At 31.5% G+C, this 14,374-nt stretch overlaps 2 protein-coding genes across 3 annotated transcripts in view; both read right to left on the bottom strand.

The window, feature by feature from the left end:
- Window positions 1-1,018: 1,018 nt before the first annotated feature.
- On the bottom strand, window positions 1,019-4,055 carry LOC115875480 (chymotrypsin-elastase inhibitor ixodidin). Its single transcript, XM_030890949.1, has 2 exons — window positions 3,920-4,055; window positions 1,019-1,320 (listed from the first exon to the last, which is right to left on the bottom strand). The coding sequence occupies exons 1-2, from the start codon at window positions 4,014-4,016 to the stop codon at window positions 1,091-1,093; spliced, it is 327 nt and encodes a 108-aa protein (XP_030746809.1). The 5' UTR covers window positions 4,017-4,055; the 3' UTR covers window positions 1,019-1,090.
- A 9,209-nt stretch (window positions 4,056-13,264) lies between these two features.
- Window positions 13,265-14,374, bottom strand: part of LOC115875526 (sialin-like) — a 37,508-nt gene continuing 36,398 nt past the window's right edge. The window contains exons 9-10 of one of the 2 annotated variants that reach the window (XM_030891005.1): window positions 13,332-13,552; window positions 13,265-13,279 (exon numbers count right to left, since the gene is read on the bottom strand). In XM_030891005.1, coding sequence (XP_030746865.1) covers window positions 13,346-13,552 — 207 coding nt within the window. In that variant the 3' untranslated portion in view covers window positions 13,265-13,279; window positions 13,332-13,345. The other variant, XM_030891006.1, reaches the window with a different exon arrangement.

The raw sequence follows: 14,374 nt of genomic DNA, 5'->3' as shown, positions 1-14,374 counted from the left end.
TGCAAAGTACAGAGACTGGCATGTATCTGTATAACAGGTGCCATGAGAACATGTCCAACAGCAGCAATGGAGGTCATTTTAGACCTAACACCACTGCACATTGTCGTCGGTAGTTATGCCAATGCGACAATGATTAGAATGGTCATAGACGGAAACAGTACTGGGAGAGTTTTTAGGTCAGGGGCTTGGAACACCCTCAAAAAGAAAATTCCACTTCTCCAACTCCCAGTGGATGACATACCAAGCCGTTCCTAACAGGACACTGTCTCCTCAACGAACACCTCAGTAGGCTGAAGCTGAGAAACAACGGCGAATGCAGATTCTGTGGGGAATATGGGGAAACACCAGAACACCTCATCACTGAGTGCGCCGAGACGACGACCATTCGTGCCATGAACTTTGGTACGGCTGATGTCAAGGATGGAAAGCTGGCCTCTATGGAGCCGTTTCAGATACTGGCTTTTGTTAAAGCCTTGAGACTGTATGATGAGTTATAACTGGTTATAGCTCAAGAAAGGGGAACACACAATAGATCTTTAAGGTCGCGGTGACTAACTCCCCTCTTCAACATTCTACATTCTACCATCATACTTTTTTTTATAAAAATTGAGCTCCAGACACCAATATTAGTGTTTGCCTATCTCCTATAAAAAGGGGTTTCCTTTAAAATTGTCCAATTTGGCCCATCATGTACGTCATTTATCTGCAATTACCTTTTGCAGTATTTGTTTTCAAATTTCAATGTTTTTTTTAATAATAAACATCACCTTCATAGTGTCAAAGTTGATTTATCGACATATAACTAAAAATGTATATATATATATATATATATATATATATATATATATATATATATATATATATATATATATATATATATATATATATATATATATATATATTATATATATATATATATATATATATATATATATATATATATATATATATATATATATATATATATATATATATATATATATATATATATGAGGAATAGGGTACTGATAAAGTAAAATTATTAAAGCAATGTTTATATTAAATACTTAACGCTACAAACGAACATCGTATATTGAATAAAAAATTTAAATCAGTAAACAATACATGGCTTTTTGGGACAGGAACCCTTGGGTGGACACGCTTTTTCTGGAATACAGTTGCCCAGGCAGTCTCTGGCATATCCTGGACAGCAATAGCAGAGATCGTTACATCTGATGTTGATTATGGTGCATGGATCGCCTAAAGTGTTGCATTCGTTTTGACAGGCCGAACCGCAGGTGTAGAATTCGTGTGGTTTGGTACAGTTTTGCCAAGTTATACCTAAGATGTATTAAAATACATTATGAGGTTATAATTTAATATTATCTTATCAATAGCTTCATAATATTTGATGATACAACATAAGAAATATCGATTACATTAAATTTGGCTGGCGATTGGAATAATTGTCAGAACCACGAAACTTACTAAACACCGACATACCATAATATATATTTTAAGCTTCATTCAGAACCTGGGAATTAGTGGAATAAATTACTGGTTTCAAATACACTATATACTTTTTTTTCAAAGCAACTGTTAAAATTGCCTTATATCCATCAAAAATAGTAGATAAAATAGTATTTTAACCGCAAGGGTAGATTAAATGATGCTTTAACAGCGAGGATCGGTTAAAAACTTTATTTCTTCTCGCACGTTTTTTAATTGCTTCCATTTTTGAAAAATTTTGTATTTCTTTTCATAAGTTATTCGGGATTTAAATGGAAGTAGTTTGGATATGGCGTTTGTCGCCTCAACCTGAATATCTGTTGGCAATTTACTTATTTCGTTTTGAGCCATTTCTGGCTCCAATTCAATCAGCAATCGACACCAAAGAGAATTAAAAAATATTGACTCAAAACTGACAACTAAAGAGACAGCTTGATTTATTTGTCAAATTACATGATGGAAACCAACGTCAACCCAGCACAATATTTTTTCTACTCTTAATAAATTCCTTGAAATAATAATTTCTGAAAATGTTTTAAAACGGAACTCGATAAAAAAAATATTGTTTTATACACGACGATAAAATTGCATTATCGTCTTCCGAAATTAATTAATCTTCTCTGTCGACGATAAAATACCATTTTATCGCGTCTAGTATAAAAAATAACTATTAGTTTACGATCATTCACAATGTTTAAAGAACACAATTAAAATTAATAGAATATCCTAGCAACAGCTTGAGTTAGTCAGTTGTATCCATAGAGAAAGCCTAATAATTAAAGCCTAATTTATTTACTATTAATTAAGCCTAATAATTATTGATTTCTAACCACAATTTCTATTGACGGAAGGAGGTCAAAATTATATTTCTCGCAAGTTTTGAAGTATAAAGCTTGATTTTTATGCATCCGTTGTCCGACGATACGATGATACGATATTAATTTTATTGGTTGAATTTAAAGACTTCGATTGGTTAGAAAAGGTTAACCAATTGAAGCCTTTAAATGCAACCAATAAAATTACTATCGTATCATCGGATAACGGATGCATCAAAAACCAAGCTTAATTAGTGGAAAAGTTAAAAGTTTGTTAACTTTTTCTACTAATTGAAAATGTCTACCACTAATTTTGATGTTCTGAATGCTTACATTGAAATTAAAGGAACCAACTTCTACGCTAATTGAAACCACTAATTTATTTCACTAACTGCGAGGTTCTGAATGAAGCTTTACAATAAACCGTCATTCATATAGATATCTTTATATTATGTTAAAATACACAAACTACGAAATTTGTAGGTAGCTATTGACAAAACACGTAACTATATTCAGAGTGTAATTTTATCAGCCAGTAAAAACCAGTAAAGATTCAATAATCCATATCAACAGCAATAAAAAAATAGCAAACTATTAATTTACGGTATCTCCGTTATTAGTGAAGATAGAAGGGTGCGATTTGCACAAACCTGTCCCACTATTTTGTCAAATGGAAGATGCCGCAAACAAAATTTTCATACCCCTCTCGCATAAGAAATATATCTTCCAATCCAGGGAAATGATTTGATTGTTTATATTATACAGGGTGGCCCATCGAAAATGTTCCGCAAGGCATAACCGTTATGAATAAAAAGAGGCAGAAGGAAAATCCTGTAGTAAATGAAGCTATGGAGATATTCGTATTGGTCCAAGTTGCCATGGATAGTACGCTGAGTACAAGAAAATTAGCCAATGGGATCGGCGTGAATCGTACAAGTGTCCAAAGAATATTAAAAAAACACAAGTTACACCCGTACAAAATTCAGTTGGTACAAGAACTCAAAGAAGACGATTCACGAGGTGCACACACAAAACCCTCAGAAATTGAACGTGTGGGCTGGTATTTTTGAAAATTCTATTGTGGGTCAGTTTAACGATATTGAGAAGAACTTCAACGCACAAGTCACAGAACAGCTATCTAGCAACTACCGCACCTGATCGTTCAACCTTGTGGCGGGTGAAAAAATGCGTAAACATCTAGAAATAATAAGAAAAAACCTCAAATTGGTGGAAGGATTTTATCCTTATCATTTACTCTGATAAATATTTAAATAAACTTTGAACACATTGAGAATTTGTAACACCCTGTATAATTGGAACTACTGCAGTTATTGAAAATGAATCATTAATTTTAAGACTTTCTTTAGAGGAACCTTTGGCTGTGTAAATAAAAGTTAGAAGTAAGTTCCGTTAGGAACACTCTGTATAGAAATGTCAAATATAAATAAACATTTTCTGTTTATCTATAACAATCACATCAAAATGAAAATTAGTAATTAACATATGGAAAGCAAAGATAAACTCAACTATGTTTATATCATTGTTTCCTGGTTTTTAAAGCGGTAAAAATCACACAAAATTCGATAAGCCTATACAAAAATTAAATTAAATCTTACCACCAGGAGGTAAAGGATCGTTAGGTCCAGGGTTAACACACTTCTGACAATTGGCTGCATTAATAATAAACAAAAGTAATGCGAAGAAGATATACATTTTACCGGTAATCTGTGTTCGCGGTTCAATATTTAAAAATATAATAACAACAATTCTGTTTGTGATACTTGTTAAATACCCCATCACGCAATAACATTGGGATTTCTAGTTAGTTATGATGGTGTTCAGCTAGGCATCAAACCGTATTAATTAAATAAATTATATATAAATATATTTTAATAAAATTTTCAATATATTTTAAAAATTACAGATAGAAAATTTTAATGTACAGGTTGCCCCACTAAGAATAGCTCTCGGCTGTATCTCGGAAAGTATTAGCCGTAGGGCCTGCGGAAAAAAAATATTTACAACTAAAGAGGCTATGAAAAATTGCTGGAAATTATTTTTAAGCTTGTAGCACGGCCGCTAGAGGGCGCAACTGCTATGAAAAATCAGAAAATGTAGTTTTACACAATTTTGCTTAGATAATGGGTACTATAAATAATAGCTTCATATTCTTCAGTAAATTTTGATTTTTTTTGTTAGAACTATTTCCCCTATCTGTCAAAATAAAGTGGTGGGGGAGGGTTAGATCTGTTTTTATATAAATATATTAATAACTCCGGACTGGATGAACCGAATTCGACAAACGAGAGCTCGTTTAAAAGAGCGTTCCTTACTTTATAATATATCATATAAACAACAATAATAAGCTTTTGAACATAGACGCTAGGGGGCACTGTCTTACAATTTGACAAACATTACCCGTTTTTTCAAAAAAATTAAATGCAATAGTATATGTAATTTTAGCTGATAATAAAAAGTAATAAAAGCTTAAAAAGTCGGCAAAAACCGCATCTTGATATGTTTTTCACATCAAAGTTATAAAAAATACGAAGAAATAATAATTATTAATTATAATAGTTTTCCTCCTTAATTACCTTATTTTTCAAAATCCAACCAAAACACGGTATCACTAGACCTCTTAAATATGGCCATTCTAAGAAAAAATAAGATAGAAAAGATTAGTTTATTAAAAAATCGACAATGCACCAGAATACCATAATACTAGGTGTATTGATATCTGATAATTAAGATATCAATGACAGTGAACAGGAAACGACGCCTAAGTGAATTCATGGTAGGCTTTGGAAAAAAGTTGGCTTTGAAGGGATAGTTTAAACGTCAAAATGTTATTATATCAACATTTTGATAGTCTCAGCAGCGTTTTTTATCTTTTGATTGTTTTTCTAAAAATGTAAAATGTTGATCTAATAACACTTTGACGTTTATACTATTACGTCGAAAGCAACTATTCCCCAAGCCTACCATGACTCCACTGAGACATCGTTTCTTCTTCACTGTCATTTATATCTGAATTATTAGATATTAATATATCTGGTATTATGGTATTCTGGTATATTGTCGATTTTAGAATAAACTAATTGTTTCTATGTCACTTTTTATTAGAATGGTCATAATCAAGAGGGCTAGTGATACCATGTTGGAAAAATAAGGTAATTAAGGGCTTATTTTTTCGTATTTTTTATAATTTTGTTTATAACTTCGGTTTGAAAAAGATATCAAGATGAGGTATTAGTTGCAAAAGACGTTTTTTGACATAAATCTGAACTCGATTGTTAACAACCGTCAATTTACAAACATGACAATTAATACAATAGTAAGCTGGCAACAATAAAGTTCTTACCATACCAGCAATGCTAATACCGGAAAATTAATAAATGCAACATTTGTGTCGTTTTAAAATGGGCCAAAATATACTAAATTCAGTAGGAAATAAAATTATCTATGTACCACGTGAATTATAAAGTGTTAACAGCCTCGGTTAATTATTGTCCCTCGGGCCATATGCCATCGGGACAGAAACTTTGCCTTTGTTCGCAGTTAACTTAATGCATAAATATCATTTTTTATTAAAAGGCTAATAAAACTGCTTTTTCATTTTCATTTCTAAAGCTTTCGAAAATTTTATTTCCATCATCAGGGCAGTTTCTAAAATGTATACACAAAAGGCATTAACATTTTGCAATTGTATAACAGAAAAACAAACTTACGTTGTTATACATTTGCAAAATGTTAATGCCTTTTGTTTATACATTTAAGAAACTGTCCTCAAGCTTGAGAAATTGAAAAAGTAGTTTTATCAGCCTACGTGGTAATTATTGACTGCATCCTCATTTAAATTTTGAATCACCACTAAACCTGCTGTTTTTTTTATTATATATATCTATAATTTTAATAAAAACGAAAAAAGAAGTAAATATCTGTTGTTTTAAGATGTTATAAGAGATATGAGATATGTAACCAAAGTTTAAAAAGTTAACTAACTTACTTGGAAACTAAAATACACCTGCGAATTTCGCGCGAAGTTCTTACAGCTAATTAATTCTCAAGATGCATGTAAGCTATAAAATAAGCGCATTATATGCACCTCATTAAATACAGCTTATTTATTATTACAACTATGAAGTACATCTTGACAAGTTTAACTATGTACTTTTATTATTTTTGTAGTTTAGCAAATTCTAATTTGTAATCGAGTTTGTTAACAAGCCACAGTGACAGTCTTCTTTAATAATATTCTTTTATCCAACAGCCACTACTTATACAGACATTATTCACATGTATACATGCATATAAAATAAATAATAACACACGCGTGAGTTTTTGAAGTTATAACAAACTAGTGTGTTATAATTTCAAAGCCACACCATTTTATAGAAATTATCAAGCTTTATTCATAAATTACTAATTCAATTATTTATTTAAATTAACATAAACATTAATTGAAAATGATTTTTTTTGTAGATTCAGAAATTGTAAAACTTTGTATGGCTCCAGATGGTGCCCCTCCACTGACTGCTTGAAATAGGCTCAGTCATTACAACGGCTCGTTCTGGAACACTTACAGCACTTTGAATCTTTTTTGCAATCTCTATTTTATTGTTGATGGATTCTTCGATATATCCTTCTGCAACCGTTGCAGATCGCCATCCTCTGTGTCTTTTTAACGTTGTCATGTTCACTCCTGCATTTGCCAGTAATGTAGTGGATGATGTTCTCATACAATGACCAGTGTATTGCTCAGGATGTTGTATGCCCAAGTACTTGCGGAAGATCTTCCTGAATTTAAAATCTGACTTGCTGGTTGATAATCATAGACTACTGTTATGTACTAGAGATAGATTGGACACTGATATAAAACAAATGGATCCGTCATTTAGAGCCACCTGGTGATCCGGAAGAAACTAATGGAGAGTTTTGGTATAACAATTTTAGCGTTCCGTTATTTATTCAAGCGCAAAATTATTCCTTGTAAAATATATAATAATAAATATAGACTTTTTTACTGCATTTTATATTTTATTAGATCATTAGAACTGTAACATAATTAAAACAAAATTAAAGTTATAAATACATCCATTTTAAACACCAACAATAGAGCACATGGCGCCTATTTTTTTTTGGTTTAACAAATAAATTATGATATAGTAAAAATATTATAGGCTACTAATTAACTGTTACTAAAAATGCGGCTCTGGTGCACAATAGGTCCCCACGCATTTAACACTTTTTTGGGATTTTTTTGGAAGATTATCTTAAACTGAATATTTTTAAGCATAAAAATTGTTGGATGAATGTGTTTTATCTTTAAAAAACGGCAAAAAAACGTATTTTAGGTACAGGCGACGGACAGTAAATATGTTAAATTTTCTACACGGATTCAGTAAAAACATCACATATTAGTACTTTATTACCTTATATAGACGTGGAATGATCTAATTTAAGCACAAAAATGTAACGAATCTTCTTTGTAAGCATAAAAATTAAGAAAATATATTTATTTACATCAGCTCAAGCTAGCAATTTTATGACTTTTTCGATTGACAGTTAATCGATCATCGGTATGTCATCTATGGCCTTCGCATAGAATTTGCGACGTTGTCAATAAAATTACTTTATATGATTTTCTTCTGAAATAAAGTTGTTGTGGAGGGACTTAAAACGGTAAGTTATCACTTTAGTGCAACAAAAATTGAACTGTCTAGTAGCTTATTCGTTAGTGTGGATTATTTTAAAGCAATTTCTGAAATAAAATTTGCGGATTTTTCAGGTTCTACGAAAATATAAGTTTTTTTAATATATACTGTTTTTCGACGCGTAATCAATGAAGTTTTGTCATTAGGCTCAATTAGGTTAGCCTGGTTATTTGGAAGGTGGTAATGCATTGGTTAGCCTGGTTATTTGGAGGGTGTTAATGCAATGGTTAGCCTGGTTATTTGGAGGGTGGTAATGCATTGGTTAGCCTGGTTATTTGGAGGGTGTTAATGCATTGGTTAGCCTGGTTATTTGGGGGTGTTAATGCATTGGTTAGCCTGGTTATTTGGAGGGTGGTAATGCATTGGTTAGCATGGTTATTTGGAGGGTGTTAATGCATTGGTTAGCCTGGTTATTTGGGGGTGTTAATGCATTGGTTAGGTTAGGTTAGATAGGCTGGTTATTTGGAGGGTGGTAATGCATTGGTTAGCCTGATTATTTGGAGGGTGTTAATGCATTGGTTAGCCTGGTGATTTGGAGGGTGTTAATGCATTGGTTAGCCTGGTTATTTGGGGGTGTTAATGCATTGGTTGGTTAGGTTAGATATTCTGGTTATTTGGAGGGTGGTAATGCATTGGTTAGTCTGGTTATTTGGAGGGTGTTAATGCATTGGTTAGCCTGGTTATTTGGGGGTGTTAATGCATTGGTTAAGTTAGGTTGGTGGGGAGTGTTTGGAAGTACGCAGATCACATCGATTTCGGAATCTTACTGAACAAATCCGGGAAAAATATATTTTAAAACAATTGTGCTAAATACTGTGTAATGATTTTATTGTCAATTTATTTTTATAGTGTTTTTGTTTTGCCTCGTTTATTATATTTTTAATTTTTCGTGTTCTTAAAGTGCGTACTAAATGTAAAAAAAATGAATATAAAGTAGAACGTTTTCGTCGATTTTACACAGGGTGAGTATGGCAACACTGTGCATAACCTTGTATTTTACTGTCTTTATGAAGGTTATAATAGGGAGTTTTCGCATTGAAATGTAGTGAAAATTTGGAATTTTCAATTATTTTTTTTTGTAGAAAAAGTGGTTCATCCAACAATTTTTTTCTTTTAAACCATTCCATTAACTATGGGATCCACATTAAAAATTAAAAAAACCACGATTTCGTGGGGACCTGTTCTGCACAAGACCCTAAAAATGCTATATATTACCAACTATGTACTTACTTATTTATGATTAAAATATTTTTTTATTTGGTTCATAAATTTATTATTTCTAAAATGTCAAAATGACTTTAATAAAAAAGTTTAATATCTAACACGAAAATAATGATCGACTGTAAATATCAGAATGCATAAACTAATAAAAACACAAACTATAAACACAAATCACTGAAATCACCGAACTTTCCGACAAATCAGAAATATCTGAATTAATAATTATTTAAATAATGATTTAAAAATAACTTGACGGTTCACCAACATTTTGTCAACTAGACAGTAGTTACCATAGAGACTGTCATGTCATCTTCTTATATAAATTAGAAACCTGTACTTTAATGTCTTTCGCGCCGTCTGGCGATGCGGAAGAAACTAAATTTGTAGTTCTATAAAATTACCATTGAGTGTCTAGGGCATGTTGATAATTCACTATTTCATCGTTAAAAAATCGCGATTTATTTAAATGACGTCTTAAGTCAGTGCTATATATTATTTACAAAAAAAAACAACGCAATTCTATTGCATAGTAATATATCTTTGAATAAGAAGACTCAGGAAGGAGCATATCAAAAATCTTAGATCCAACGCGAAGGGACTCAAATATGGCCGACTTAAATTCCGGTTTATCAGTGCCGTTCTAATTTTATTTATAAAATGTAAAACTATGATGTAGGGTAGACGTGGGGTAGACTCAATAATTTTTTTTTTATTTTACGTTTTGAATAATGTTGGTAGTTATTAAAATTGTTATTAAAACATATTATTATAATAAAAATAGATAAGTTTTAATAACTATTTATTAACACAAACATCCGATACGCTACTGAAGAAGGTAAGTCAAATTGACATATCTAAATTCGTTGACATCTAATTTTTGACAAGTAATAAATAAAAGCAAAAATGCAAGAAAAAATATATAATTAGTTAATTTAAGTGAATTTCATAAATGATCGGTTTACTACACGTATGTATATTATATAGTCACTTAGGTTCTAGCGAAAAGTTATTCCATTATTTCACTCGATTTTTGCAGAGATTTTTCGAAAGATCGCGATAGTGTCACTGTTAATTTAAGTTCTGCCACAATTTCCATCTAGATTTACTACCTTTATACAACTATCAGTAGTAGAATAAGTAATAAATAACATAAAATAAGCTTCGTAAAGACTGACAAATACACAAAATTTCAAATGAAATTCAAAGGTGTCAAATGAATCGTCAAACAGAACTGTCAAGGATCCCCACCCTAGAGTCCTTTTTCCGCCCACCATGCATGAATACATGGATAGCATTATGCTCCTTCCTTAGTCTTCTTATTCAAAGTAATATATAAACGCACCCTGATAATTTATTAATTCGCAACAATGAAAGTAGAACTGGTAGATCCTTTTAAATCAATTATTCTTTAGAGATTGGACATGAAACAGTTCTGCTGTTGGACAAAATTTTTTATGGCACTCGCGTGTTATAACATAAGTCACATGAGAAAATTAGCTAAACATTTTCCAGCGTGCCTTACATGTAAGATAATACACTAGTACCATAAATAACTATTTATGATACTAGTTAAAGTTTAACTAAACCTTAGCGGTACTGCTAAAGTAGTTATAAATATTGCCATGAAAGATTGTTTGCTAACTAAATAAAGACTTCGGTAAAAGTGTTCATACTAGAACACTTGCCAAAATTTCTGATAGACCTGATGAAGAATAGTTTGTAGACCCAATAATAGTCCTCATATAGAATGCAAGTGTGTTCAGTTAGAAGTTAATATGTATACAATTTTTAAAATTCATATTCAAATTTGGCGCGTGGACGGTTGTTCATGATCAAGACCAGTACCAGTACCGTACAAACAACAAAGAAATTAGACAATAGTACGTTGTTGATATGTTTACAACAGTTTTCGCAGTTATTTACTTATACAGGGTGAGTCCTAAATAAATGCAAATATTTTAGGGGTAGTATATTTCGGCCCCAGAAACAAAAATTTGAAACATTTTGAAAAAATATTTTTTTTTAGTTTTAAGTAAAATAACATAAATTCTCGATAATATGGGAACATAGGTAGTAGGTAGTAGATTAAATTTACAAGAAATAAAACCCAGAAAATATCCAGTGGTTCTCAAAATTTAAGCAAAAAATACTTTTTTTTTAATTTCAAAATAAAATAACTCGGTTATGTTGGACTAAAAACGGTAAAGGAAAATATGTTTCTTTTATCGAGATTTATCCGCCCTTAAAATATTTGTACTTATTTAAGCCTCGCCCTGTATAATACAGTCAGCACAAGGCTTTTTAATACCTACAGGTATGTTTATTCTGTGGCGGAAAAATAAACAAAAATCTGTGGAAGGAAAATAACAGGCAAATTAAGAGAATAAACTCTTTTTAAGGTTATTTTGATCTTACGGATTTTTACCTTGTTACCATCAATCTTTTCTTTTTTTTTCTTATTCTATCGACCTCTTCTACTGGTTTATTTATCAAATTTCCCAATTGAGGAGAAACCTCCAAAAGTCTTTGAAACGGATATAATGAGGAAGGCTTGTTTAGGTTTCCACAAAGGAAAATGCCGTGAAAATTTAAAACCCTCTTTTTGTTATTAGAATTTTTTCTCCTTGTATCGTCTCGTGAAACTTTTAAATCATTAATGTTTAAATATTGATCCTGCGAACATATTATCTAAAGTTAAAACTTAGATCATGTTAGATAGAGACACTTCCTGACACTAGCAGAGCATATACAGGGTGGTGCATCGGCGTTGGAAATATTGCAAATCCCATGCAAATTTTGAACTGTCCAAATATTGCTCCCCTATTAATTTTACAGTAAAGTCGTAAATATGTTTTTTAAAGGTCTGGGTATGCTGTAAGTCTGGGTAAGCCAGTATCTGGGACGGATTTACGGAGGTTTGTTAAGAGTCCATTTCACTAGTTCGAAAAAGTAGCAAAATAAGCGTTCGGCTTTTAACGTTTTATGTAAAACTGGCTAGGTATTTTTACACAAATAAAGAAGGAAATTAAAGATAAAGGATTATACTATATCCGTATTGTGGCACATTTTTAGACAACTTCTTTATTTTTAAGATTTTGATGGTCAAACATCAACAAAATATTCCTTATGTTGGACTAAAATTCCGTTACAATACGGAACTAGATTGCAGTTTTGTAATACAGCGATATCTAATTTATATAGTTTTGTAACAAATTGCCCGCTATTTTATAGCAAATGCTGAAGTTCTGCAAACCTTAATCAAGCCTTAATCTTAAGTTCTTCAAGCCTTAATCAAAGCACGTGTATTTAGAATTATGGATGTGGCTATGGAGTGTAGAGGTAAGGAGAAATATCTTCCTGCATCAAAAATGGTCATAAAAAAGAGAAGACTTTAGATGGCGCCGAAAATTTTTAGAACAGGAAATGATTCAAAAGGGATAAATATTTGACGTGAAGGTGCGGTTTTCAGCAATAGACTGGACCCTTAACATAAAAAATAATTGTTTTATATTCTAAGAAGTAAAATAAAAGCTTTTTTGGGTAATGTTTGGTTATGTTACTTTTATTCTCTTATCTATGGTTACTTTTCATTTTTTAGATTTATTCGGAATTTCTGTGATCATTTGGTGAACCCTTATTCTTTATTCTTCCCATTTTTGTTACCACTTTTTCAAATAAAGTCCCATAAGAGATATTTCTTCTCATTTCTACACTACATAGATATGGCTCAACACGACAGGTTCGGGCTATGCATTAGGTAGATTTCTGAAATATAATATATATTTCCTTAAACCACACACCTGCTTTACCTGACCCCTGAGAACAGTACAGCGTAATAGACTCTTAACTCCAGTCATTAACTCATTCCAAACCATAGAATTTTTTTAGTAATAGTGCTCTATTTGATGCTTTTCATGCTTGGTTTCTTTCTTCAAGTTGCTTTGTCTGATCCCATTAAAATTTCTTAGTTGTCGTAAAAAAATCTGTTAAATTCATTGTCTTCGAAACCTAAATCTGACTAATTTTATAGATTGTTGCTGACTAATAAAAAACAAGGTCATTAAAAATTAAAATTTATTATAAAATAACATACAAATAATTTAAAACTTATTTACTCTCTCCATCTTTGTCGAACGCTTTGTTTTCAACTCCTTGTACTTCTTTTAGTGAACTTTCTACATCTTTTTTCCGATCTTCTTCATCATAATTCCAGTCCTGAATTTCACCTTTGCCAAAAATGATGAAGAATACTCCACAAGCTACGTAAACCAGTGCTCCAATGTAGAAGATTCTGTGCCATTCGTGCATGCCATTCTGTAAAAGAAATGTATAGTAGAGGTAGGTATACGGTTTTTTTAGAAAATATTTTACTCTACTTAAAGTTTGCTAACTGATTTAAATAAAAACCTTTTGTCTTTTTTATTTTGTTCACCGTCAAAAGTAACGGTACCTTTATATAAGGTTGTCTATACCCAATTAAACCAATTTTCGAATTACTTGCATATTAACTTTTCCTCCAGCTAAATTTTTCCTCCTTTTCCTTTCCAGCTAAATAAAACCTTATTTCCTATAGGCTTGTGAATAATCAACATTAGAGACATTTATAAATAACTAGCGTGTACCAGCGACTTCGTTCGCGTCGAATTAATCATTTGTAATGGTGATGATAAAGCAAAGCAAGAATTTCCATTAACATACAAACTGGATAAAAATTTTCTCACATTTATGTCAGCATGAGAAAAAACAATATGGCGATATTATTATATAACTTGGTAATATTTGAGGGGTAGTTTCATTTTGTTGGAATTTGACTGTCGAAAAATCCATTTGCCAAAAATAAGCTTTTTACGTCAAGCAGTTTAAGCAGAATCGTGGTTAAGAAATTAGGTACCCAACTTTTTGGAACACCCTGGATGATTTTTTAACAAATTTCAAAATATGTAAAAAAAACAAATAAATTATGCTTGTCCAAGAGTTTTTCCGAAAAACTCACCGGTTTTTAAATAAAAAATATTTTAATATTTGAGGGATGGTTTCACCCCCTAAGAATTCGAGGTTCAAAAAATCCCTTCTTATCGAACCTCTACACCCTAAAGTCAATCTGTTTTCCAAAAATCAGCTTTTTACGTCAAGCGC

Source organism: Sitophilus oryzae, unplaced genomic scaffold, assembly GCF_002938485.1.
Source record: "Sitophilus oryzae breed Bouriz unplaced genomic scaffold, Soryzae_2.0 scaffold_1389_pilon_pilon, whole genome shotgun sequence".
NCBI classification, from domain to species: Eukaryota; Metazoa; Arthropoda; class Insecta; order Coleoptera; family Curculionidae; genus Sitophilus; species Sitophilus oryzae.
Note: the sequence above shows the minus strand (reverse complement) of the source record. Positions and strands in the feature narration are given on the sequence as shown.